General features: G+C 44.0%; 1 protein-coding gene across 4 annotated transcripts in view; it reads right to left on the bottom strand.

Moving 5' to 3' along the window:
- The window catches only part of COBL (cordon-bleu WH2 repeat protein), a 208,224-nt gene that overhangs the window by 25,766 nt on the left and 156,671 nt on the right, over positions 1-25,787 (bottom strand). For 3 of the 4 annotated variants that reach the window (XM_012002084.1, XM_012002085.1, XM_012002086.1), the window contains one exon: positions 2,764-3,073. In XM_012002084.1, the coding sequence (XP_011857474.1) occupies positions 2,764-3,073 (310 nt within the window). Of the gene's footprint in view, positions 1-2,763; positions 3,074-24,393; positions 24,681-25,787 lie in introns of those variants that run through there. The other variant, XM_012002087.1, reaches the window with a different exon arrangement.

Raw genomic sequence — 25,787 nt, 5'->3', positions numbered from 1 at the left:
GGTAATGCTTGGCAAAATTAAGTGGACTCTTAAAGGCCAAACAGCTAGTTAGTGGTGGTGAGATTCCACTGTAGGTCTATCAGATTCCCAAACTCCCTCCCTCCCCACCACAGTACTCTCAAATTCAGTGGCACCCCAGAGATGAGGGCAGGAAAACATGCCGTGTTCCCTGTTTGCATAAAGCATCAGGTTCCAAAGACTCAGTGATTATCCTGGCTGTGGCCATAGTCAATATGAACCCTCATTATTTGGATAGAAATCAGCAAGATTTTATATCAACGGTCAGCACCAGCAAAGCAAACAATGAGTCCTATGCGCAGCATCCCTCAGGGTGCACAGTAACGCACGTCTGATTAGTTTCAGATGTGGAATGCAAACCTGTGCAATCCCCATGCAAACTGCAGAAAAGACGTAGAGATTACAGTAGAAAGTGATTTTTCTTTATGTTGAATGACTAAAAGGAAAATGCCATAATTTTCCTCTGTTCTCACAGATGTAAACAACACAGGCCAACCTCAGCAAAATGCATCTTGTGTGGGGTAGGCAGGAAGGAACCAATTGCTGCCTTCAAATTTCCTTTCTGACGAAATATAAACTTGGTCTTGGAGTCACCCTTAGAATTGAAGAGCTATACTTCAACGTTATTAGGGAGTGTGTATAACAACATGGGGAACTGGTCATGACAAACTGTTAGGTACAAAGATATATAAAGTATTACTGATAAGACAATTACACTAACCAGATACAGATTTGTGTGTTCATATGAATAGGGTTGGAACAAAACCCGAAAAACATATTATAAAAGCATTTATTCATTTTGGTGACTGGCTTATGAACTATTTCTTTAAATCATTTTACCTTATTTCCTTTTTTTTTTCTTTTTCTGGGATGGAGTCTCACTCTGTCACCCAGACAGGAGTGCAATGGCGCGATCTCGGCTCACCGCAACCTCTGCCTCCAGAGTTCAAGCAATTCTCTTGCCTCAGCCTCCCGAGTAGCTGGGACTACAGGCAAGCGCCACCACACTCAGCCAATTTTTGTATTTTTAGTAGAGATGGGGTTTCACCATGTTGGCCAGGTGGGTCTTGAACTCCTGACCTCAGGTGATCCACCCACCTGAGCCTCCCAAAGTGCTAGGATTATAGGCTTGAGCCACCGCATCCAGCCCATTTTACCTTCTTTCTGTTAACATTTCCATAGTATTTATTTGATGCGTTCTTGAAGTTATCTAAAAGATGAAAAACATTGCTGGGCTGAAGAGAATCAACATGCCTTTCTATATAAGAATAAAGAAAGGAATCCTGACAGTGTGATATTGGTACAGAGATGGACAAATACACCAGTGCTACGGAAAGAGCGCTGGAACAGAACAACGTGCACATGGACACTTGATGTCTGACCACAGCGGGGATAGGAATCAGTGGGAAAAAACAGATCCTTCTTCACATCACACCCAAAAATAAACCCCACGTATAGGAGAGCCCAAATGTGAGAATGCAGTTTTACAAGAAATTCAGGCTATCTTTAGTCTTTTAGGGTACAGGAAGGATCTCTTAAATAGGCAAAGATTATATACATCTGAGAGAAAAAGGAAAAATGAATACTAAAATGTGAAGACAATCATTGTACAAGAAAAGAAAACACAGGTAAGTTCGAGCCACAGACTTAGAAATGTTCCATGTGCGAATAACTGACAAAGGAGAATTTAATAATCAAAAAAAGTAAACATAACAATTTTTAATTTAATTCAATTTTTTTTGAGACAGAGTCTTGCTCTACTGCCCAGGCTGGAGTGCAGTGGTGGGATCTTAGCTCACTGCAACCTTCACCTCCTGGGCTTAAGTGATCCTCCCATCTCAGCCTCCAGAGTAGCTGGGACTACAGGCACGTGCTACCACGCTCAGCTAATTTTTAAATTTTTTTTTGTAGAGAAAAGGTCTCACTATATTGACCATGCTGGTCTTGAACTCCTGGACTCAAGCAATCCTCCTGTTTCAGCCTCTCAAAATGCTGGGGTTATGGGCATGAGCCACCATGCCAGGCCAAATGTAGCATGTTTTTTAAAAGGGCAAAGGCTATGAAAAGGCAATTAATACAATACAAGACCCAAATTGCTAATGAACAAAAGACAAGATGCTCATCCTTCCTAATCAGAGAACTGTAAATGAAAGCTACATGAGAAGCCATCTATGCCTACACGCTGGCAAAGCTCAACATGTCTACTGATCTTAAATACTGGCATCGGTGTGCAACAAGGGGACCTTGCAGACACTGGGGGGCCTGCCAACTGCATGAGCATTTCAGGTATCCCATAAAGCTGAAGATGAGTCTCTTTCCTGTCAGTTTCCTCTTCTAGAAAAGTCTCTACATGTAAATAGAGACGTATGTTTCTTGTTCATTGTTTTTAGCCCTCAAAAACTAGAACAATCCAAGTGCTCATTATCAGGAAAATGGGTAAATAAATGAATGAACAACACAGATATCATCATGGATAAATCTTACAAACACGATGTTGAGTAGAAAAATATACTTAAGGGTATGGTGCCAAAGCAAACAAGTCACTCTTACACAGTCTTTGTAAGTTACTGCAGATGTACAGACAGCACAGAGACATGCCTGAGAGCAGCTGCCGTGAATCAGGGTCGGGGCCCTGGTGCAGCGCAGATTGTGATAGCACGTGTTGGATCTCGTGACAAAAGACACTCTTTAGAGACACAGATGTGGCTGTGACTTCCGTCCCCACCCGTCCTTCCCATGACTCACCTCAGATGTGAGTTCTCAAAGCCATTCTTCTCCCACAAAGGGCTCTTCTGGGGACCCAGGTCTGGGGTTCCAGCGAGGTCCTGGTCACTGCAGTCTTCCTGGTCCGTGGCCCACTTGTCTTTGTATTTCATGCTGTCCTGCTGCGAGTCCAGAGAGACGATGTCTGAAGGGGAACTCATCACTCCCGAGTCCTCGGTCGTGTCCTCCGACGCAAAACAGCTGCCAACGGACACGGTCTCCTCCGCCTCTGACAGCACCTGTGGGACTCCATCCGGGCTGCAGTGGCTGCCAGACCCCAGGGGCAGGCTTACTGGACAAGAAACGGTAAGGACAGGTCAGCCCAAACCATTCCGGGGTCCACACTGCCTAACAAGTGTGACATCAGTGTGTTGGCCCCACTCTAAAATTTCAGATTCAGGGTGCTCAAAATAAAGGAAGACCCTCATTCAAATACTGCTGAATACTCCTGAAACATTTTAACTCAGAGGGAGTCATTCGTGTAAGATTGAGAGCAAAATTTTCCCTTAAAAATCAGTATTTGATTAATTAGCCTTTTATATTGGTCTCCTCTCTATGACTATGGGCAAACACATTTAAAAATTCAAACTAATGACATGTTGAATACAATTGTTTCTAGTCTGACCTTTGGTTTAATGGAATTTGTTTAATGTGAGATCTTTAGAAAAACATTAACAACAATTAGAGTTTTTGGAAATATAAATAAGTAGATATAAATATCAGTTTGAAAACATCTCACGTGTATTTCATATTTGAAATCTAGCCTAGAAGATTCATGGCCCTACTCCCCAGCTTTTGGCTCTCCCTTAATTTTTACATGTGAGGCCAGTTTCTGTGGTTGCGGTTACCTGGCTCCTACGCACTAAATGTGATTTGCTGCAGCAGTTTGGTGAGATGCACAGAGCGGCAACTCGCTCTCCAAGCCAGGTTCTGTCAAGCACTAATACTAATGATGGGTAGCACTATGGACATTCTGCACAACTACCTAGCTATTCGTAGATAGCCATACATTAAGTGTAAGGAATGGGAGGTCATTATTTTTCTCTTCCTGAGCTTCTAGATTCCCTAAAATCACAGAAGGCTCTACGCATAGAGATGAAATTTGAAGGACAAAAACACACAACTCTAGCCCGATGTATATTAGAGTTGTTACTGTTTTTTAATAAAAACAGATTTTAAACTTCAAGACACTTCAGGATATATGATCTAAGCACTATTTATGACAGTCCAGGAAACAAGGACTATGTTTTGTTGCAGTCCCAGTGTATTTTGTTTTAAGGTCATTCTTCCCCTTAATAGTCACTGGATGCCCAAAGTGAATTAAGACTCCTCTAGGAATGCTCACTCCACAAAATCATGCACTGAGAGTGAAGTGACATCACAATTGCACGTGACATCACAATTGCACTCAACATCACCAATATTTTAACTGGACAGGAGACTAACAACTTATCATCAACAAAACCAAAATAAAATCCCATCAGGTGTTGGTTTGAGATTCCAAACAATAAAACAAATGAAAGAACAAAAGTTTAAAAGAATATACATTTCACTAAAGAGCTCCAAAGTAAAGAATAGAATGAAAAAAAAGGAATAGTTTAGAACAGCGCAAACGCATGAGGAGATATGCTGAATGCAGTGATGCTGGTCTGCTGCAACCTCGCTCTTCTAGTTCTCTCCCCAGCTTTTGTGGCCAGACTCTTAATTCAAGACAAATATTGAGAAGAAATGTCACAGTAGCTCCCTGTTCCCCCTCACTCCTCTCTTGCCTTCCCTTTTGCCGCCATCACTGAACAATAAAACCAGCACATTTTTTTCTGTCTATGTTGTATATAAAAAGTATGACAAGAACAAAACTCTCAGGTCACAGAGGCCTGGATTCACACCCTAACGGAGTAAGGTAATGCTGCTGCCCACAGGGTCCCTATTGCTGAGTGGGTGCCTGAATGTGAAGGGCCCCATGACAGGGCCTGGGGACACAGATTTCCAATCCAAACATGTGGGCTCTCTGGCACTCACAGCTTCTGAAGGGACAGACACGTACACAAAGAATGACAATGCTGTATGGTCACACCAACACTTGGTGTGCTCCCATAGGCAGAGTGTGGCAGGCCAGACTGAGTGAGGTGGTGGCACACAGTAGGGGCCACACAAATGCTGGTTTAGCCTGGCTTACCCTCTTCCCTCTCCAGGGATTATCACTCAGGTGTGAAGTGGCCTGAACAAATGTGCCCCTGCTAGCCCTCTGCTGCCAGGCCCCTTGGAGGGGGCCCTCAGAGCACCTGGTACATGCCCTCTGGAAGCACAGAACACATTGCAGGGCAGAGGGACTCTAACCCTGCTCTACCCCTTCTCTAGCCAGTTATAAAGATCAGGAATGCTTGTCTGGTCATACATATATATTCCTCAGAAGTTTTGAGGCAAAAGAAAAAAAAAGTTGAGAGCCTGTGGTCTAAATTAAGCCACCTGCAAAGCCTTAAATCAACATGGAGTGAGAGGTCACATATTCAGTGCACACATGTGTTAAACCATTTACAAAATGACTAATGCGAGTGCTATTACCAGAGCTCCCCTTTTGCCCAGGCCAACTCTCCTGCTCTCCATGTGGATAATCTTCCCATGGCCCGTGTGGCCTGGCCACAGCCCTGTGACACCATTCATGCCATTGGTGCAGAAGCAGGTAGGGGGGCTCTGCTCTCAGGAGGTTTACCTGCCTCCAGGGAGAAGAGTGGCACAGGAATTGAAAAGACAACTGTCTAAATGCTGGGAGGAGAGGAAACATGGGTGCAAGGCCTTCTGCCAAAGGGGTAGGACCCGACTGGGCAGACCTCCCCACGGTGATTCTGGCAACTGCTTGGAGTATAGGGTGGGGCAGGCTGCGGCCAAGGGGGAGCACCTGCAAAGGCTTTGAGGAGGGTGATGGTGGCTGCGTGGGGAACTTCCTGGAGAAGCTTCTTGGTGAGCTGTCAGAAAGAGCACAGATTTGAAGAGAAGGGGAGATATTTCTGTGAAGCCCCAACCTGGGTTGGCGTGAGTTTTTAGGCAATTTCTGATCACTCCTTTCCAAGGTCTGCTCTGTCCTGGGCATCTTTTGTTTGGAATCAGACACGCCCATCTCACTCATCCTGCCCCCACCCCACATCTCTTTTCTTCCTTTGGCTGGTTCCGATGATTAACCCCATTAACTGTAACATGTTTTGACAATTTCTGAATGAGATAATGGTGCAGGAGACTTTTTTATTTTTTTTTTCTTCATCAATGCTAAACGGAAACTCAGAACATAAAAGGAAAACGTGGAGCTGCTTGGGCTGCATCGAGGTTGGGGGCCCAGGTCCTGTCCTCCAGATCCTGTGTGTGTCCCATTTCCCACCCTCTCTCCAGCCCCTGAAGGGCTTGCCTAGAGCCAGCGGTCCAGGGACCCCAGCCTGAAACCCAGGGGCAGCAGGAGGAGGGCTGAATTAAGAGCCCAAATTGCACTCTGAACAATCCCCTTTCCCCTTTCTGTAAAATAAGCAGTTGGTTCTGACGGGCTCTAAAATCCCTTCTAGAGTAGAACTGCAGTCTTTGAAAAGCCAAATCAACATATAGGATGTAAACACCCATTTTTACAACTGACCAGTGACTAATTAGGAATCTTTAAAAGGAATACAACATTGGCTTTGTCCTTTCTGCTATATTCTGTCGTCTCTGAGAGGGTAAGTCATTATTTTTGAGTTAATTAATGCACTGGCAGCTTTGCTATTCTCTTAAGGCATGAACAACCTTTTTGAACTAAAAAGTTATTACTGCAGGATTTTTGCAAATGTGAAAAAACACACTTACTTTGTCTTTAACAGAAGCCTAATATAAATTCATGATTTAATTCTCTTCTAAATGAATAGCCAGAGTCTAAGTAAGGAATAGTAACCCTTCTATTGTCCTCCACCTAAATTATATAATCAGAGGCCATTACATATCTCTGAATGAGCTTTGGTAAATTCTTCAGCTCAAGCATAAAGAAGAAAATGCTAACTTAGGGCTAGTAGTTCCTCAAGTTGAACACAATTATTCTCAGTTCAGTACTAGTTTTTCTTTTACAGAGTCAGCAAAGATAATTCCATCACTAAATATAAGTATCTTCCAAGTAATTTTGGAGTGGATTCGCTTTTATTGTTTTGTTAAATGCAAATTAAAGATCTTGTGTCCCATGATATTGCTTTTTTGTGGTTCATTAAGAAGATTTCTCAAGAGCCAGTTTCACCAAGTGTATATGGCCCAGAGAAAATGTTTCAAAGAAAGAAAAGCTACCTCGCCACCTCACACCGCTGCCTGTGGGTTCCACAGCCACTCACAACCAATAAGCAATGCTGCACTTCATCTTAACCTGTGCTTTGTTCTCCATGTTTTAGGCACTTGGAAGAAAGGGAAAAATAACGTGAAGTGCTTCTGAACTAGTGATACAAACTGACATAAAGCATTTCAATAATTTGGGCTGCGGGGGGGCGCATGCAGCGGCTCATACCTGTAATCCCAGCATTTTGGGAGGCTGAGGTGGGCAGATCACTGAGGCCAGGAGTTTGAGACCAGCCTGGCCAACATGGCAAAACCCCATCTCTACTAAAAATACAAAAATTAGACAGGTGTGGTGGGGGGCACCTGTAGTCCCAGCTACTCGGGAGGTTGAGGCAGAGAATCGCTTGAAGATGGGAGGTGGAGGCCGCAGTGAGCCAAGATCTCACCACTGAACTCCAGCCTGGGCGACAGAGCAAGACTCCATCTTAAAAATAAATAAATAAATGGAAATTTTTTTTTGCATATCCCTCCAAATAATTTTGAACAATCATGCATCTCCTTCCATTTTTCACTGATATCTGAAAATTTCCATCACTAATTTAGTTGGTTGCAAGAGATGTATATTTTAATTGTGTTATAAGTATTAATATTTTATAAATAAATATTTTGCCATTTAAAAATATAAACAAAGGAATCTGGATATCATAGTATTTTCATGCCCAGCCCCCTCCACGTAAAAATGAGTAAATGAGTTCTTCCTTTAATAGGCAGCGTTTTAGAGCATGTCTCTTCTTCCTTGAACTTATTTCCATTTCACTACCTAACAAAATCTCATCCTAATTGAATGTACTTTATGCTTGAGTTTTTTTTTCATTCATCAAGCCTCTTTGTATAAAATATGTATATAACTTAAAATGTAATTTTTATTTCCCCTAACCATAAGGCAGTTGTATTAAATTCCTTTTTATACTGTTATCCTTGTGCTAAAGGAAAACAGCAAACCAAAATTATACAAATGTTCTAGAAACTTTGACATTTGTTAAGCAAAAAGGTAAAATATCATTTGGAAATGCATTTCATAAGTGAGTGAGGCTTTTCCAATTAATTCCTTAAAAATGACTGGATTACTTACTGCTAGCATGAGGCAGGGTTTGGCATAAATTCAAGTCTATTTTTCATCTTACAGATGAGCACTAGGCAAAACTTGTCACATACAAAGGTAAATTAAGGGACTTTTGTTATAGTTACATCATTCCATTAGGTTTTTAAAACTTTTCCTCTAACATATGTCAATAATCACTTAATTAGTCTGTCACAAAAATTATTCTTAATGATCTATAATCTGATAACTCAATTAGATCCTTCGTCAATTTGGTTGGAAAGAAAAATTGGGAAACCACCTGATGTTCAAAAAGATTTGCCACCAACTCATTAAAGTTATTTATCTGCTCGATCTTATACTAATATTTCCATTTGTTCTCTTGTTTGAGGTCGGGAATAAGGCTTGCCCATCTCAGGAAAGTGCATCCCAGTGAGTTTCCCGATAGGTGAGGGGTATGTTTGTCTTTTATGAGGGAGAAGGCAGGTATCTGTAAAACTGGCATTGGGGAAAAAGACTTGGAATGATGCTGGTCACGGGTGAATTCTCAGGCACGTGAATTCCAGGAAAGAATACATGTGGAGGTATAACATTTGGAAGTGGATTCCCTTGGAGAGTCCTGGTGTTCTCCCAGAAGAATGTATACCCTAGTTTAAACCCACCAATGTACACAATACATTTCAGTTAATTTAAGAGTTGAGATGGTGGGATTCATGGACAATACCACAGGAATATAGAAGTGGTCGCTCATTTTAATTAGAGGAGACAGGAAAGTGACCACTGGACTGCATCTGAACACAAGCATGATTTTGGCAGGCAGAGGACAGTTGGGTCAAAAGATGGGAAAAAGCAGATAAATGCCAGGCTGCATGGGAAACATCAAATACTGTTGAGTGGTTGGAATCCCTAGGGTCTGTGTGCATACACAGGGTGCAAATGTTCAGGAGGCATGGTTTGGAGGCGCTGGGTTTAGGATTCGCCTTTGAGAGACCCTCTGCCACCAGCATTATATAGATTCTACTCTGAGTATGCACCTCAAACTTCGTTCCCCTCTCTCTAACTGATTCCCTAGGCACAGTTTCCTCCAAGTGAAGTTTGCCTGTTCATTCCTTGTCAAAATCACAGCCTCTTTAGTTTGATGGGCACCATTTCCTAACATTTTATATTAAGGTACTAGTCAAAAATGCCACAGACCTGGGCTCCTCAAAGACATTCCATGATGAAGGTAATCAGTTGACTCCAGAACACTGCAATATACACATACACATTTTTATCTTTTCAAGAAGGCAAGATAATGAAGGTTTGAAAAACATTTATGGATCTAAAATTAGACCTGGATTCTCTTAAGAGTCAAGTGATGTATTGTTGGTATCAGTCAGCTCCTATTTCTTCACTATCTGAATCAAACTCTAGTCCTAGAATCCTAACGTGCCTATTAGAGTCCCTGGGCAGAGAAAGTTCCAAGTTATTCCACTGTAGGACACAGCTGTGTTCCAATTGCTGTTCTTTTAAAAACATATAATAAACAGCTGTTGTTTTTCTCTGCCCACCACTCTCACTCTGTTTGTGTTAAAAGAATTCTGCCCTCTTGCAGATAACCAATTTATCATATCTGGGTGAGACTATCTGCCCCTAACTATTCCCCTAGGACAATGTTATGTCCAAAGGTGAGTATGTGTCACATGCTGGACCAATCAAAGTCCTTCTCAGCACCTTGGGTATTCAGGAAGATGGTCCAACTGGGCTGGAATAAATGGATTGGTTATAAGTTTTGGATAAAAGGCTGCCATTTTAACCAGCACAGGGAAGAACTTATCCGCGGATTGGAGAAGAACATACTTCTAAGACAATGTTTCAGCTCCTGGACCCAACCATGCCCATAATAAAGATGAGTCTCTTGGAAGTGCCAGTTATGTGAGCTAAAAATCGCCACAAAACCCAATTATGCATAACTGGTCAAGACATATTTCTGAGAACTGAGGAGTCCTGTCTAATAAATGTCTAAATTTCCTTGATTTTGCACATATATCTATGTAACATTATGGTATTTCTATTATAGGAACCTTTACTTTATATTACATATTAAATTGGACAGCTACATACATGTCTTTCCCTTTCCTAGATTTATTTTCCATTGTTTGGATTATATACTTTAGTATAATCTAACTTAGGAGGGTATACTCTCAAAGCTCTCTTGTGTCTGAAGGCTGGCTCCATTTAATTCTCATCCTTGAATACTAGTATATGGCTAAACCAAAGGAAGGTTCAGATGAAAATCCTTCTTGAAGACTGTCTTCTCAGCTCCTCTGTTTTCTAGCATCTTGTATCACAGATGAGAAGGCATATGTTCTCACGATTTGTTTACAGCTATACATAACCCCTCTCTAGAAGCTAGTACAATTTTATCTGTGGAGTTTTAAAATTGTTACCTGAATGTGTCTAAATGTGCACATTTCTAAAGATGTGTATTTAATTTCCAAGAATGTTTTGATGCTTATTTGTTTTTCAATAATAGCTTGCCCTTATTTTATGTATGTGATGATCTACTGAAATTTTCTGAGGCAATGACTAAAAGTATTTATTTTAAAGTTTTGTTCCATTTCCTAACTTAACTCCACTTCCTTTGGAGTAAATTTCTCTGCTCACCTTGTTGTCCTTCTCTCATGCATTAAAAACACAATTGTCTACCGAGTTGTGGCATCTTTCCTGTGTTTAAATGGGGGTGTCAGCAATGGTATGGAGTGAATTTCTTTGCCACATGTGAATATTGCTGTTTCCTTACTATGGATCAGAAAGCCTATCAACAGCAGTCATGGATGCGGTGCATGAACCAGGACTGGACTAAGTGAAATTCCACAGGGACAGGGACAGGGACAGACGCTTGCATGCTGGGGTGAGGATTCAATTTGGATAGGGTGGTCAGTTTTTCTCCGGAGCCACAATGCTGGCTTTGGCTGACGGTGCTTAGAATCAGTTCAGCTATCCTGAAACTGAAGTTTCATTTTATTTTAATGTGCTTTTTTTGTTTCTAAGCAAATAGTTAAACAGGATTCCTCCTCTATGCCACTGTCATGGACTTTAGGAGTAGTCTAAAATATTACACTATTGGCTAATTTACTATCAGATAGTACAGCTCAACACTGATATTTGCAAACCAAATAATGGTAGTTGGGTTTTGACATTCTGCAGAGTTCAAATAGATAATATTTATCTACCTCCTTATTTAATCCACCTGCCCCCTGTAGTGTGGATATTATTATTCCTATTTTACAAATTATAGAAGAAGCCCCAACCAACAAATTATGTCACCTCTCCTGAGGGTGTGTGTTGCAGAAACACTCTGCTCAGCTTATAAAAGGGGCAAGTTCATTCAAACATCACGAAAACCCCACATGGTAGGCAGGAGTCAAATTAAGGTTCTTTAACCAACGTGTTACATGAATCCTACTGAGTATATCTGCATTTAGACTTTTCTAAGCCGAAAGATTTTCTACAATGTTCTATGCAACAAATCTTGGATCTATTTATCTGGGAATCTCAACATATTTGAAACCATTTCTTGAGGAAAAAACCTTCAGTCCTTTTTTACACATTTCTGGGGCCTCACCTTTGAGAGAAGTGTGGGGCAGTGGATGGCCATCCCTGCTGGCAAGAACAAAGCTGGTGTCTTAGTTTTCATTGTCAAAATAGAAACTCTGTCTCCAGGTTGTCTAGTCTATTAAAACACATAAATTTTATTTAACCAATGCCTCAGAAAGAGAGGTTCAGGGACCTGCCAAGGTGCCAAGGGACTCAATCTCAAATTGACTATGCTTTGGGTCTATTATGAAGAAAAGGTGAGTCAGCCACCATCTGAGATGGGCAACCTAAGAAAAATGCCATCCCTCCTTCTGCTGCTTCCTTCCAACTTCTATCCTTTTATCATCAGAACCCTAGAGAATAAAGTATGTGGCCTACTTTTATTAGCCTTCCGTAACACACTGTTCATCCATCACTCTGGATGTAAATTTCATATAAAAATGACCAAATTATTACATAAATGAGTGCTGTTTGACACAGCATCCTCTCTGACCCCTTTAGCCTTGTTTCCCAAGAAGGCAGGACCGAGTTGTGCTTTTGTGGCTGCCTTTAACTGCATTTCCTCCTCCCTCTACCTTCCCAGCACATATATTTCTGAGCTCTCCTAGTGTTTACTTCTAGCCACTTAAGGAAAATGTAGGTTTCAAAAATAGCATTAATTAATATATTTTTATTTTCAATCATTTAAAATAAAAATTATTCCTTTTTCTAGACTTTTCTAATTTGAATAATATTGACACAAAAAGCTGCCTCCAATCCCCTTTGAAATTCACTGTGATTTAACTAAGAAATAAAATAGATCTCTATGGATATAAGAGAGGAAAGGAGTCAGACCATCCTCTTGCCTGACAGGCAGATGGCATCTTCTGGGCAAGCTGTGTGCCCTGTCCTGTGCTGCCCTCAGGGACCCAGGCTGACCCCGTTCAAGTGGGCACTTGGAGTTCAGGGCATCTCACCCAGTCAGGAAGGCCTCCTCAAGTTGGCACACTGTGCAATGTAAATTCTTGATAATATAATCAATATTTAGTATGCAATAACAGAAAAGAGCATTCTTTGACAAAAGCTAAGAACCCAGATGTCTGAGCCTCACCTCTTGCATGCTGAAGAACAGACAACATTACAGGTCACTTTCTGTAACTCAGAGAAGATGTCCGGGTGTGCTGTAATGCCACCCTGTAATGCCAGTCATGTCAAGCGCCCGTCCCTGTGCCTCGCCTGCCCCCAAGAGGTGCCTCCCCACCTGGCACAGGGCCCCTCGGCTGGGCCCAACCAATCTTAGCTTCTCGTCTTCATGTCTCTGCTCCTCCTTCCCTTGTACCTAAAAGTGGAGGTTCGTGGTGACAGACCTCTGCAATGCAACATTTTATTAGGTGTCTTAAAGAAAAATTACAACATAAGGGCTGGGCACAGTGGCTTACGCCTGTAATCCCAGCACTTTGGGAGGCCAAGGTGGGTGGATGACTTGAGGTCAGGATTTTGAGACCAGCCTGGCCAACGTGGTGAAACCCTGTCTCTACTAAATACAAAAATTAGCTGGAAGTGGTGGCGTGTGCCTATAATCCCAGCTACTCGGGAGGCTGAGGCAGGAGAATCGCTTGAACCCAGGAGACAGAGGTTGCAGTGAGCTGGGATCGTGCTGCAACTGCACTCCAGCCTGGGCGACAGAGTGAGACTCTGTCTCAAACAAACGAACACATAAAAAGGAAACTTTGCGCTTTTTTTTTTTTTTTCTTTTCACATAAATTACAAACTTCTCTTTTGGCCAGTTCTTTTACTTCCTTATGGACGACTTCTTAATTTAAGATCTATTGAGTTTGTGAGATTTCCACTGGGCTGGCCCCACAGTTCCGTCTTGCTGTCCAGGCCTCTTCACGCTCCTTGGGGGCAAAGGACTCTTCATGGGCCTTCCTCATATGGGTGCTGGGCTTGTTGGGAGATGGCCATGTTTCCGATGAATTGAAGCCACTGTAACGTTTTTTCTCTTCTGACTGCCTGGCCTGGAGAGGAGTGACTTTCTGATGTTTTTTTTCTCTATGGTATCTCCCCGCACTGGGGACTGCTGTGGGCCCCATTGCCCTCTGCTGCTTGGCCAGGGGCCTTGTGCCTCCTCGGGACAAGGCAGGCCCCAGATGACTAAGACCAGCCCCAGCCTCCTCAGACGCCCCCAGCACCTCAGCTCTTCCTCATGCTTCTGTTTTATGATTTCCTTCTCATTTTCTGTGCAACACAAAGCTCGGCTACGCATTTACAATGATGTCCATCACAGAAACCCAGGCTTTCAAGATGCTTGGTAGCAGAAGGGGTTTTCGGGGCACATCACCCATGATATGGCTGGAAATACAAGAAAATGGAACTTGCTTTTAATGTAAAATATCTGTTTCCTTTCCACAGCCTTCCTCGTTTCAGCAGAGAAGGTTGTCCGCTATCCAGGATCCAAACCTTTCTTCCCCGGAGCAGCCTGGAGAGTTGAGGGGACAGATGGGAAGCCAGGAGAGAGGGGGTCAAGGGCACAGGTTCAGAGGGAAGAGGACTTGCAGATATGACCCCAGGGTTGGCTACTGCACCCATCTCCAGCTGGAGTTCTCAGAACATGTCCTTCTCTTTCCTCTTGAAAGTCCTCATCTTCCTTCAAGGATGGCTCAGGCCCTCCCTCCTCCACGAAGTTAGCATCTCCAGGGGGCCCCAGCCCGCATCCTTCTTGGACTTGCAATGCCCATGCCACTGCCACTCTTTTCTGTTGCACTAATAGCGTGTCCTTCCAGCTCGGTGCTCAGCCCCTCAAGGGCTGCAGGAAACTCAAACTCATCTCTTAATGTCCTCATCCACAAGGCCGAATTCCTCTCTCTGAGGACTTAGTGAAGATTAAACGAGACAGCACTTATGAAGGAGCTAGCAGGGCACAGGGTCAATGCTCAGTAATGGTAGCTAAAATTATCACAGGTGCTGGGCCTAGCTGCCTGGTTGGCCATAAACATCCTAAGTTCTCTGAGAAGATGATGGTCTAATACTTGGCCTGTGTCAGAATCCCCTGGAGGGCTTGTTAAAATAGAGATTGTCCAGACCCCATACCCCCATGAGTTTCTGATTCAGTGGGGCTGGGGTGGGCCCAGGGGTGCATGTTCTCAGGTGCTGCTGCCGGTCAGCCTGGGCCACACATGGGATGGCTTCCTTCGTACCTCCCCCAGGGTTCCTGGCCAGCCGGCTTTCCCCCCTTGCTGGGCTGCAGGTGAGAACCACCTACATTTAAGCTTTGTACCCCATGTAGCTTTCTGTCGTCATCTTACTGAAACCTATTCCCTGCAATAATTCAAAGACAGCTGTCTCCAACAACAGGCGCTGGAGTTAATGGACAACCAGTCTCAGAAAGTCACATTCAGTCCCTGCTCTCAAAAGGCAGGAGTATTTGCCTTTTTCTAAAATTAGCAGATTCCATTTCCCATCTCAGTGCTCTTCACATGTCTCCTGTTTCATGGGAACTTGTCCCAAAATGCCCTCAACAAAGTTACAAGTGACATTTTCCTTCAGACAGAAGTAGAGCTGAAATAATTACTTGTGGAAGCTATAATAGAATAGTTTCACTAAGACAGAATGAGGAAACTACTTACAAAAATAAAACACATTCCAAATGTTTGTAAACTATGTCAAAAACAAAGAGCAAAGAAACAATATGGGGGGGGCTGCATGATGAAGTTGGGGGCAGGAGGAAGAGCAGGGGTAGGAAAGCTGAGCAGGGTCGGGGTGGTACAGCCTGAATGTGAGTGAGCAAATGGGATCCTGAGATGCTGGAGAAAACAGAGGAGAGGCAGCAAAGAGCCTCCATGTCCCAGGTGTAAAAGGGCTGCAAAAGGCTAGTGAGAGGTGCCTGTAATGTCACCAGGGGAAATCAGCCCTCATCAATGGCAGCATTGAAGCCTGAGTCTCCAAAGATCACCTGTCTGGTATCTCTGCATCAGTGCCTCCATCTGCAACCTCAGGGCATTAGTTTCCTGGCCGGTTGGGTTATTTTTGCCTTATTAGTTATTTGTACCAATTGCCTGAAGTTTGGGTCAGATTAAATAGCAGACTGTGAAGATGACCAATTTAAACTGTTACCTGGGGTTCTGGACTAAGGAATAAAATGTATCTTTTAATATTGAAAAGATACTCTAATACAGGCTTGTTCCAAGATGAGTTCTCTTCTGAGTATTTTTAGAAATCACACAATGCTAACATACCATTAAAAGTGAGTGGAGAAAAGCAAAATGACTAACTATGCTTGTATACAGTGCTCTCCCAACACACACACACACACACACACACACACACACACACACACACACACACAGCAAAAACCATCATAGTAGTCCCACCTTGTTGGAGGTTTTGCTTTCTGCAGTTTGTTACCTGTGATCAACCAAGGTCTGAAGATATTAAATGAACAATTCCAGAAATAAACTCTTGGTTAGTTTTGAATCGTTGTGTCCTTCTGAGCAGCCTGGTGAAATCTGCCATCCTGTCCTGTCCCACCATGGACGGGAATCCTCCCTTTGTCCAGCGGATCCACACTGTCTCCTCCCCGGCCTGTGAGTCACTGAGCAGTGGTCGTGGTTCTCAGATGGGCTGTCTCAGTGTTGCAGACATTGTGTTCAGGGGCCCTTATCGTACTTAATAATGGCCCCAAAGCACAAGAGTACTGCTGTTGGCATATTGTTATAATTGTCCTATTTCATAGCTAGTCATTGTTGCTCATTGTGCCTAATGTAGATATTAAACTTTATCACAGGCATGTATACATAGGAAAAAAACAGTGCATATATATATATACACACACACACATATATATGTGAATGTATGTATATATATGGATATATGTGTATACACACACACACATATACACACACATACACACACACATATATTCAGTGCTGAGGTTTTAGGCATCCACGGAGGGTCTTGAAACATATCCCCCCGTGAATAAGTGGGGGACTACTATACCCAAAAGGTACTCAAATACAGTAGAGTAGTCAGCATAAAAGCAATGAAAAGTAACACGATGACTTTCCCCTACAGCTCCCCTCCCGTAGTGCAGCATGCCTTGGCAATGTGCATCTGCTTGTAACAGTGATAAGAGCAGCACCAGGGCCCAGCATTTTGGAAAACTTGTATAGAATTGTTACTAGCCTTATCCAAAGTCAACAGACTACACAGCCAGCAAATTAAATGTTTCACACACAAACCACCTGTCTAACTCACAATTATGGTGGCCCAAAATAACCCGGCTTTATTGGCCAGAAAACACTCACCTCAGCAAAACCCACCAACACTCAAAATAACCTACATGAGATGCTGGGGCTCCAGCCTTAGGGTTTCAGGGTCTGTCCCAGGGACTGGAAGTTGGATGCTGTCCCCTTGCGAGGCAGGGACCCCATTTTCCCCTCCATGTCCTGAAAGGATAGACAGCCACACCCCACCTCTTCCATTCCTCTTATTACAGATACCCTCCTACAACCACATTCTACCAGGGTTTTAAAATTAGGATTATTTTGGTTTTTAAAATGAAGTTTGTTTTCTTTTTCTTTCATATAGAAAGTAAGGAAAACACAAACATTTGGAAAGAAAATAATCACTTATCCCCAAGATAACCATGGTTTACATTAGGTTGGTTTTTTTGGTAGTCTTTTTTTTTTTTTTTTAAAGAAGCTTTTTGGATAAATGTAACAAAATTTCTCAAATGTTTGAAAAAAATCAGATACATTGCCTTTCTATGTTTATGTATGCACTTTGTACTCAACAGATTAAAGACACACTTTTCTCCATCTTTTGTGTCAATTTAAACAATTATGGGTACGGTGACTCGCATCTGTAATCCCAGCACTTTGTGAGGCCGAGGTGGGAGGATGAAATTATCCAGGCATGGCAGAGCATTCCTGTAGTCCTAGCTACTTGAGAGGCTGAGGCAGGAGGATTGGTTGAGCCTGGGAAATCGAGGCTGCAGTGAGCTACGATTGCACGAAAGCACTCCAACCTGGGTGACAGAGCGAGACCCTGTCTCAAAACAAATAAACCACAACAAAAACAACAATACAACCCCCCAAAACAATTACATAACACTGTGCGGATTCGACTGTGGCCTCCAGCAAATCAGTGCTTACAGGCTATGGCTTCTCATCTGTAAAAGAGGGATAAGAATAACAGTATTCATTCATTCAGGAGCTTCACGGAGAGGCGTGATGAGGCAGGGAAAGCCTGACAGAGCCTGGACAGCCGGAGCCTCTGAGTGTGGGCTGTTAGAATGAGTCTGATTGCTGTGATTCCCATCTGTTTTCAGCCTACAGGCTGATACGGCAGGTCCTCCAACATCTTTCATTCAACATCATCTTATTATCCCAGGCTGGGGCCGCTGTCTGTGCAGACTGCACCTTCTCGGCAGGTCTGCGTGGGTTTTCTCCGGCTGCACTTCTCCCCTCCCATGTCCCCATACTGAGCACGTCAGGGTCACTGGGGTGTCCAAATTGTCCCCATGTGGGTGAGTATAAGTACACCCGCAATGGGATGGGGGCCAGTCCAGGGCTGGTTTCTACCTTAACCCCTGTGCTGCCATGGTAGGCTGCGGCCACCTGTGACCCTGAACTGGAAAAACTGGGTAAATCATCACATTACTTGCTTTTATTAATCTTTCTTAAATGTACGTACAGCTCATACTTATTTCAATGTTTAATATTAGTAGTGTTTGGTTTTTATTTAGAAGTGCTTTGGTTTTTATTTAGAAGTTTTGTGATGTTTTGGTGACCAGAAATATGTGCTAAGAACTTAACTCGTTTTTATCAGTTGGCCTATGGTAAAATTGGTTTCGTTATCTGTTGTTCTGCATGAAGCTGCGGTTTCCAAAAACCTATCGATGATGTTAAGAGAGGAGGACTTACTGTATAATCATTCATTAGTGGCCATGATCTTTCGAAACAATGGAAATTAAAGAACAAATGTGATTATGTGGGGGCTGCAGAAACTGCAATCTTAAGGCTTTGGGGAACCTTTCCAGGAATGGGAGAGAACGGGGACAGGGTGGGGGGGCCTGAAACACATGGGTTTCTAGGAGGGAGTCCCAGGAAGCCGTGTTTGTAGATCAAACAAGCCTGGTCAGGTGGGGGTGGGTGGGAGGGTGAGGGCTGGCCCTGTTAGCATAAGCGAGTCTGAGCCAGGCAGGGAGGAGTTGGTAAGGGTACCGTCTCCCAGTCACCCCGCCACTGTTCCCTCATCCTGCTGTCTGCACTAACTCTACCCAGAAATACAGCCAAGATGATTGCCTTCTATGTGATATTCTCCAGTCCCAATGGGATCTGAAGGTTTTTCTAGTTCTTAGCATTACCCCCTGTGGCCTGTTTTTTGCTAGCTGTTCAATCCTCATCTCACCCCTCACAGGGAGCATGTGCTCCTCCATGCCTGTGTAGGGTTGAAATAGAGACATCTGCTCCCGATTTGTCTTGAATAAACCCTCCACAGGCCCTCCCTTCATGATGGGTCCTGCCGTAAGCTCTGCCGGATGCCTCCACGAGTCGATCTGATCCAGTCTTCAGTGCACACGCTTCACTCCGGCTGTCTGACAGCAGTGCCTCCTCCAGGTGTTTTCCAGCACTCCACAGGTCCCTGAGCACATGAACACCAGCCCAGATCTCACAACGAATGGTCTTAACAGGTTGCATTTTCTTCACGGTTATCAAAGCAACCTCTGCAGGAAACTACTTCTTGGGAAGCAAAGGTTCCCACTGGCTTCTCCATCAGTAGCTTACAGAATGTAAGTTCTGCCAAAGCTACTATGTGTAGCTTGATTCACAGAAGGCCTTATCCACCGTCATGGTATTCCACAGAGCATTGTTTCTGATCAAGGAACTCGCTTGATCAGACACAAAGGAGTGCAACAATGAGCCCGTGCATGTAACTCACTGGTCTTACCATGTTCCCCACTACCTTGAAGCAGCTGGTTTGATAGAACAGTAAAGTAGACTTTTGAAACTCAGTTACAGGGTCAGAGAGGTAGCAATACCTTGTAGGGCTGGGGCAATGTTCTCCAGAAGGTGTGTATGCTCTCAATGACGTCCAATATATGGTGCTGTTTCTCCCACAGGGTCCAGGAATCAAGAGGTTAAAAGGGGAGTGGCACCATCATTATCCCTAGCGACCTACTAGCAAAGTGTTTTCTTCATGACTTTTATGTTCTGCTGGCTGAGGGATCTTAGGTCCAGAAGAACAAATGATTCCACCAGGAGGCACAACAATGATTTCACTGAACTGGAAGTTAAGATGCCACATGGTCAGTCTGGGTTCGTCACGCTTTTGAGTCAACAGGTGAGGAAGGGATTTATGCTGTTGGCTGGGTGACTGACCCAGACTACCCAGGGGAAAATAGACTACTGCTCTAGAATGGAGGTAAGGAACAGTATGGGATGCAGGAGATCCCTTTGGACTTCCCTTAGTAAGCCCTGCGATGAAGGTCAATGGAAACTACCCCGACCCAGTCCAGGTAGTACCACTAATGGCCCAGACCCTTCAGGAATGATGGTTTGCATCACAACACCAGGTAAAGAACCACAACCAGCTGAGGTGCTTGCTGAAAGCAAGGGGAATACAGAATGGGTAGAAGACATTAGAAACATCAGCTGTGATGTGACCAGTTACAGAAATGAAAACAGTAATTGTCAATGAGTATTTCCTTCTCATTTTGTTAAGAATATGTTTGTATGTGTGTGTGTATACATATATGTGTATATATATAAATACCTTTATTTTCTTTCCTCTTATTCCCTTAACATGGGACATAAGCGACTTGTATAGCAGTGTCTAATTATTGATAATTTTATATCATAGTATTTTAAGTTACAGGATATCAGGAGAGAGTAAACATCAACTCAAGGACTTTACCTTCTCTTCTGGGAAGGCATGAGTGCATTTTCAGTTGTATACAGGACAGCGGTGTCATGCCAGTTGGAATTGTGACCTTGTTTTGTCTTTCTGTGGAAATTACGATTTAAAGATGTGCACATAGGTGGCGAGGTGGCAAGGGGTGAACCTGCAATGGCTAAGCAAGGGGTGTTCGGATACCTGGTGAAACTATTTCTGGGCGTGTCTGTGAGGTTGTTTACCGGAGAGATCAGCATTTGAATTGACAGACAGTAAGGAAGATGTGCCCTCATCACTGTGGATAGGCATCCTATCTGCTGAAGGTCTGAACAGAATAAAAAGGCAGGGAAGGGTGAATGTGTTCTCTGTGTTTGAGCTGGGACACCCATCTCCTGTGCTTGAGCATCAGAGCTCCTGGTTCTAGGACCTTGAGACTTGGATAGAATTTCATCACCAGCTTTCTGGGGTCTCCAGCTTACAGACGGCGAATGGTCAAACTTCTTGGTTTCTATAATTACACAAGCCCATCCCTATAAAAAAAAATCTCTCCCCGCCATAGACACACACACACACACACACACACACACACACACACACTCTCTCATAAATATATCCTATTGGTCTGTGTCTCTGGAGAAGCCTGACTAATAGAGATTCTGGAATAAATATTCCATTAGGGCTAAACCGTAAGGAGGGTTAAAATAGGCCTAATTTTAAGAAAATCTTCATTATCTTTCTAATGCTTTGAATTTGTTCAGAAAATAAAACATACATTTAGCCATGGTCTAATTATTCATTACTTTAAGTCTACAAAATTGGCTTTCCCAGGATGCAACCCTGACGGCAGATCCAGTGTGGATGTTTGCTGCAGTAAAACCCAGTTCATGGCTCTCTCTCTCTCTCTCTAATTTGTGTCTGTGAGAAGTGGCAGGAGATACATCCAAGGAAACTTGCTTGAAGGTGCAGCTGCTTCCCCAAAGCCTCCATAATCCCAAGCTCTGGGTCATCCCCTGAGTCACAGCATGACTGCAGGGCAAAGGCTTAAGTCAGAGCCATGGTGTCCCGGCGCTCAGCTGGCCTGCTGAGACTTGGAGAGAGGCTTCCAATTAACACTGCTGGTTTCTCTGAAGCAGCCAACGAGTGGCCACTCCAAGTGTCTCAACTAAACTGGACCAGTTTAAGACCAGCCACACTGGCTGAAGCATTCCCAGACATCACGGCTTATTTACTTGTGTGTTTCATCATCACATGGAAACGTGGGCACTTGCTGATCTGCAGGGGCTGGAGGAGAAAATGATCTTTCCCTTGTCAGCCAGGGGCATGGCTCAACGTGCCATCTGAGGCAGTTCTCAGCCTGCCATCTCAGGAGTCGTGCCTGCCAGCGTCAGGGACTGCGTCTGCAGGGGGTGGCATGAGCAAGCCTGCTAGTCCCGGCTCGGCTATCCTGGAAGAGGCCCTGAGACACCCGTGGAGAGCGCTGGGGCACACACAGGAGCAAGCACAGTGAAGTCCTGAGTCTTTGACGTGCATTTGCTCAGGACTCCAACCCAGCAGCCCCTGAAACAGTGAGAGGCGCTCTGCGCAGCAGGGCAGGCACTTCATTTTTACAAGCTGTAGGGGGCACATTTTCAGCACTCTCTCAAAGGCAAAACACACAGTTCTTCAATTTCCTCAGAAAAAGGAAGAAGACAGAAATTGCTCTGCATCACTTATGTGAGTGTATGAGGTAGAAAATTAAACATTTTCTTTCTCACTTTTTTTTAAAGATGGAGTCTCACTCTGTTACTCAGGCTGGAGTGCACTGGTGCAATCTTGGCTCACTGCAACCTCCACCTCCCAGGTTCAAGCAATTCTCCCGCCTCAGCCTCCCGAATAGCTGGGATTACAGGCACCCACCACCGCGGCCGGCTAACTTTTGTATTTCTAGTAGAGACGGGGTTTTGCCATGTTGGCCAGGCTGGTTTTGAACTCCTGACCTCAGGTGATCCGCCCGCCTCGGCCTCTCAAAATGCTGGGATTACAGGCATAAGCCACTGCGTCCGGCCTAACATTTTCTTTAAGGGTTGTGTATTTGACAACACAATCCTTATATTTTTCTGACTTTTTAAAAATGAGGGTTTGAATGACTTCATTTCTCCAGTTTGACTGATCAGGGAACCTGCACCGATCCATCTACAGAGGTCTGTGGACAGCAGCAGGAGGCAGGCTGAGGGCCAGGTGTGGCCCCATGAGGACCCTGAGGAAACCTGGCACCTACATGTGTCTGTAAGAAGCAGCTAGTATGCATCCCACACTTCCTTTCATGCAGTAAAACTGGTGTTGCCTTATCTCTAACTTTTTTAAAAAAGAAGAAATCAAGATTTTAATGCACAATCTTCTACATTTTAAATTGTGGTTATTTTCACAATAATCAGGATCTGCTGACTCCAACCCAGCAGCCCCTGAAACAGTTCTAAATATTCTACGTGTATTTGCATGTGTAATTCTCAAAAGCACTTTTTCTTTCAATATGAAGAAACTCAGGTACAGAGAAGTTAAGCAAGTTCCCTGAAATCACCCAGTAACAGACCCAAGCCCTGAGTCCATGCAGCCTAGCTTTAGCCCCATGCTATGTACTTCTCTGGACAGTGCAGGACAGTCAGCACCCTTTCTGCCCTATCCCCTTTGTGGAGCAACCTGGTTGTCTGGGAGATGAACCCTGATTATCCAATCGAACATGGTAATCCTGTCCTCCTCCCTGACGATTGATCAGTGCATTCTGGCCTAGGTCAATAGGTGTGTGGCACTCCCTCAGCTACTGTGATTGGTTCAGGAACTCACATATGGCTGATTTGGGGTAAGTGAGCTGAACCAACCCCTATAGGTGCAGTATAGGATTCCATATATATCTCTGTGCATTAACTCAGCTTGAGTGGCTTTTTTTTTTCAGGCAAAGATAAGCTGATTCACCAGCAATCCCCTTCTAGGTATATATCCCCAAGAAATGAAAGCAGAGTCTCAGATAATTGCATACCTGTGTTCACTGCAGCATCATTCACAATAACCATGAGGTGGAAACAACTTAAATGCCCATTGACAATGGATGAATGAAGAAAATGTGGTCTATACACATATTTGACAGATATTTAGCCTTAAAAGGGAAGGGAATTCTGTTATATGCTACGATATGGATGAACTTCGAGGAAATTGTGCTAAGTGAAATAAGCCAGTTGCAAAAAGACAAATAGGCAAAGGGGAGTTGCTGTTCAGTGAGTAGAGAGTATGAGATTTGCAGGACGATGACGTCCTGAAGATCTGTTTCACAGCATTGTGAATATACTTAAATCTACTGAAGTATGCATTTGAAAATGGAAGGAATGGGACATCTTATATTATTTTTTTAAAATCACAATTTAAAAAAGCATACTGATGCAGCAGCTTATTCAAACAATTTGCCTGGGTTGAGCAAAACAAGCCTAAGTGAAACACAGAGGCTGCCAGGCCTGAGCACAGTCTCCTGGGCCCTGCTGCCTGGAAAGGATGCAGCGCGGTCTGTGGTGACGGGTTCACACTCAGGCTCATTTTCCTCATTTTTCTCTCTATTAGCTGGGAGAAACCAGGGACAATATGGCAAGCTTTCAGACAGATAGAATTCATTACATTACAACTGTGTGAATAACACTGATTTCAGGAGGAACATTTAGAAGTTGGTCCATAGAAAACACCTTCACAGTATTCTAACAAGCACACAGAGGACAGAAAAAAACAAGTGTTAGCTGATTATGGATTGTCTCCCAAGTGCCAATATTTCAGAGGTAGGTAAGACACAAGACAGGTTTTGTGTGTGTGTGTGTGTGTGTGTGTGTGTGTCTAAGTGTGCACATGCATTCACAAATGCTTGAAAGACCTAAGTGAAGGCTGAACAGTGCCTGGGGAAATGGGGAGGAGGAAGAGAAACAGGAACACTTGATTTCAGGATTGTGCAGAGAATTGCAGCCCTCACTCATCCACAGGGTTCTTGGCTTTGCTGTGCCTGGGGCTGTGGTATTCAGAAGCAAGCTCAGAAGTCTTACCAGAGCTTCAGTTGCTCCATAAACTGTGGGGGCAAGGAGGAAATTCAAAGTCAGGGCAGAGGCCGAATGCGCGCAGGAATGGTGGTTCACATACAGTGTTGGGCCGGTGTGGGCTGTGGCCAGCTTTGGGCAAAATCAGCACAGTTGGCCAGAAAGGTGGCAGGGCCCAGGCATCCAACAGGGCCAAGCCCTGGAGTCAGAGTCCGGGTCTCCCCTGTGCATCTGCCTGGGAACAACAGAAGCTCTCCAGCCTCTGTCGTCATCAGCACACAGGCTAATGCACACCAGGTGCTATGTGCTGAACCGTGTTCCCTAAAAATTCATATGTTGAAGTCAGAACCTCCAGTACTTCGGAATGTATCCTTATTAGGATAAGGTCTTTTAAATGATGTTTAAGTTAAAATGAAGCCATTAGGGTGGAGGCCTCATCCAACAGGACTGGTGTCCTAATAAGAAGAGAATGTTAGGACACAGACACACAAGGGAAGACCCGGGGATAAGGCAGCCATCTGCAAGTCAAGGAGAGAGGCCTCAGGAGAAACCAGATCTCGGACTTACAGCCTCCAGGACAGTGAGAGGATAAATTTCCACCCAGTCTGTGGTATGATATCATGGCAGCCCTAGCAGACTAACGCATCAGTGCACTGTGTTGCTGTGATGAAAATATTAAAGTAATTGAAGTCCAGGACAGTGTCTGCGGCTTGAGAGGCCCACACATGGTGACTGTCTCAGTCTCTGTGAGGTCCTCTGATCTCCCTTCCTCTGGAGTCAAGCCCCGCCTTCCTGGTATTTTTGTGCAGCCCCATACTTGCTGTTGGCTGTGGGTTCAGGGGGGCTTGCACATGAGAGATCCTCCCACAAAGCTCAAACAGCACGCGCCACCTCCTCCGCTTTCTCCTTCCTCTGAGGACACAGGGAATGGCTTCCTGGGGAGATCCGAGCAGGGTTAGAGCCTTGTAGCCCTCTCCACAGACTAACAGGACACAGAGTAGGGAGGAGGGATAGTGAAAGTTAAGCAGGTGCTTGGGACCAGACCTGCAAGGTTCAAGTCCTGGCTTAAATATTAACTTGCTTTTGGTCGCAGACAAGTTTCTTATTGTCTCTGTGCTGCCGTTTTCTTATTTGTAAAA

This window comes from Mandrillus leucophaeus, unplaced genomic scaffold (assembly GCF_000951045.1).
Source record: "Mandrillus leucophaeus isolate KB7577 unplaced genomic scaffold, Mleu.le_1.0 Scaffold678, whole genome shotgun sequence".
Taxonomy (NCBI): Eukaryota; Metazoa; Chordata; class Mammalia; order Primates; family Cercopithecidae; genus Mandrillus; species Mandrillus leucophaeus.
This window is presented reverse-complemented; position numbering and strand designations above follow the sequence as displayed.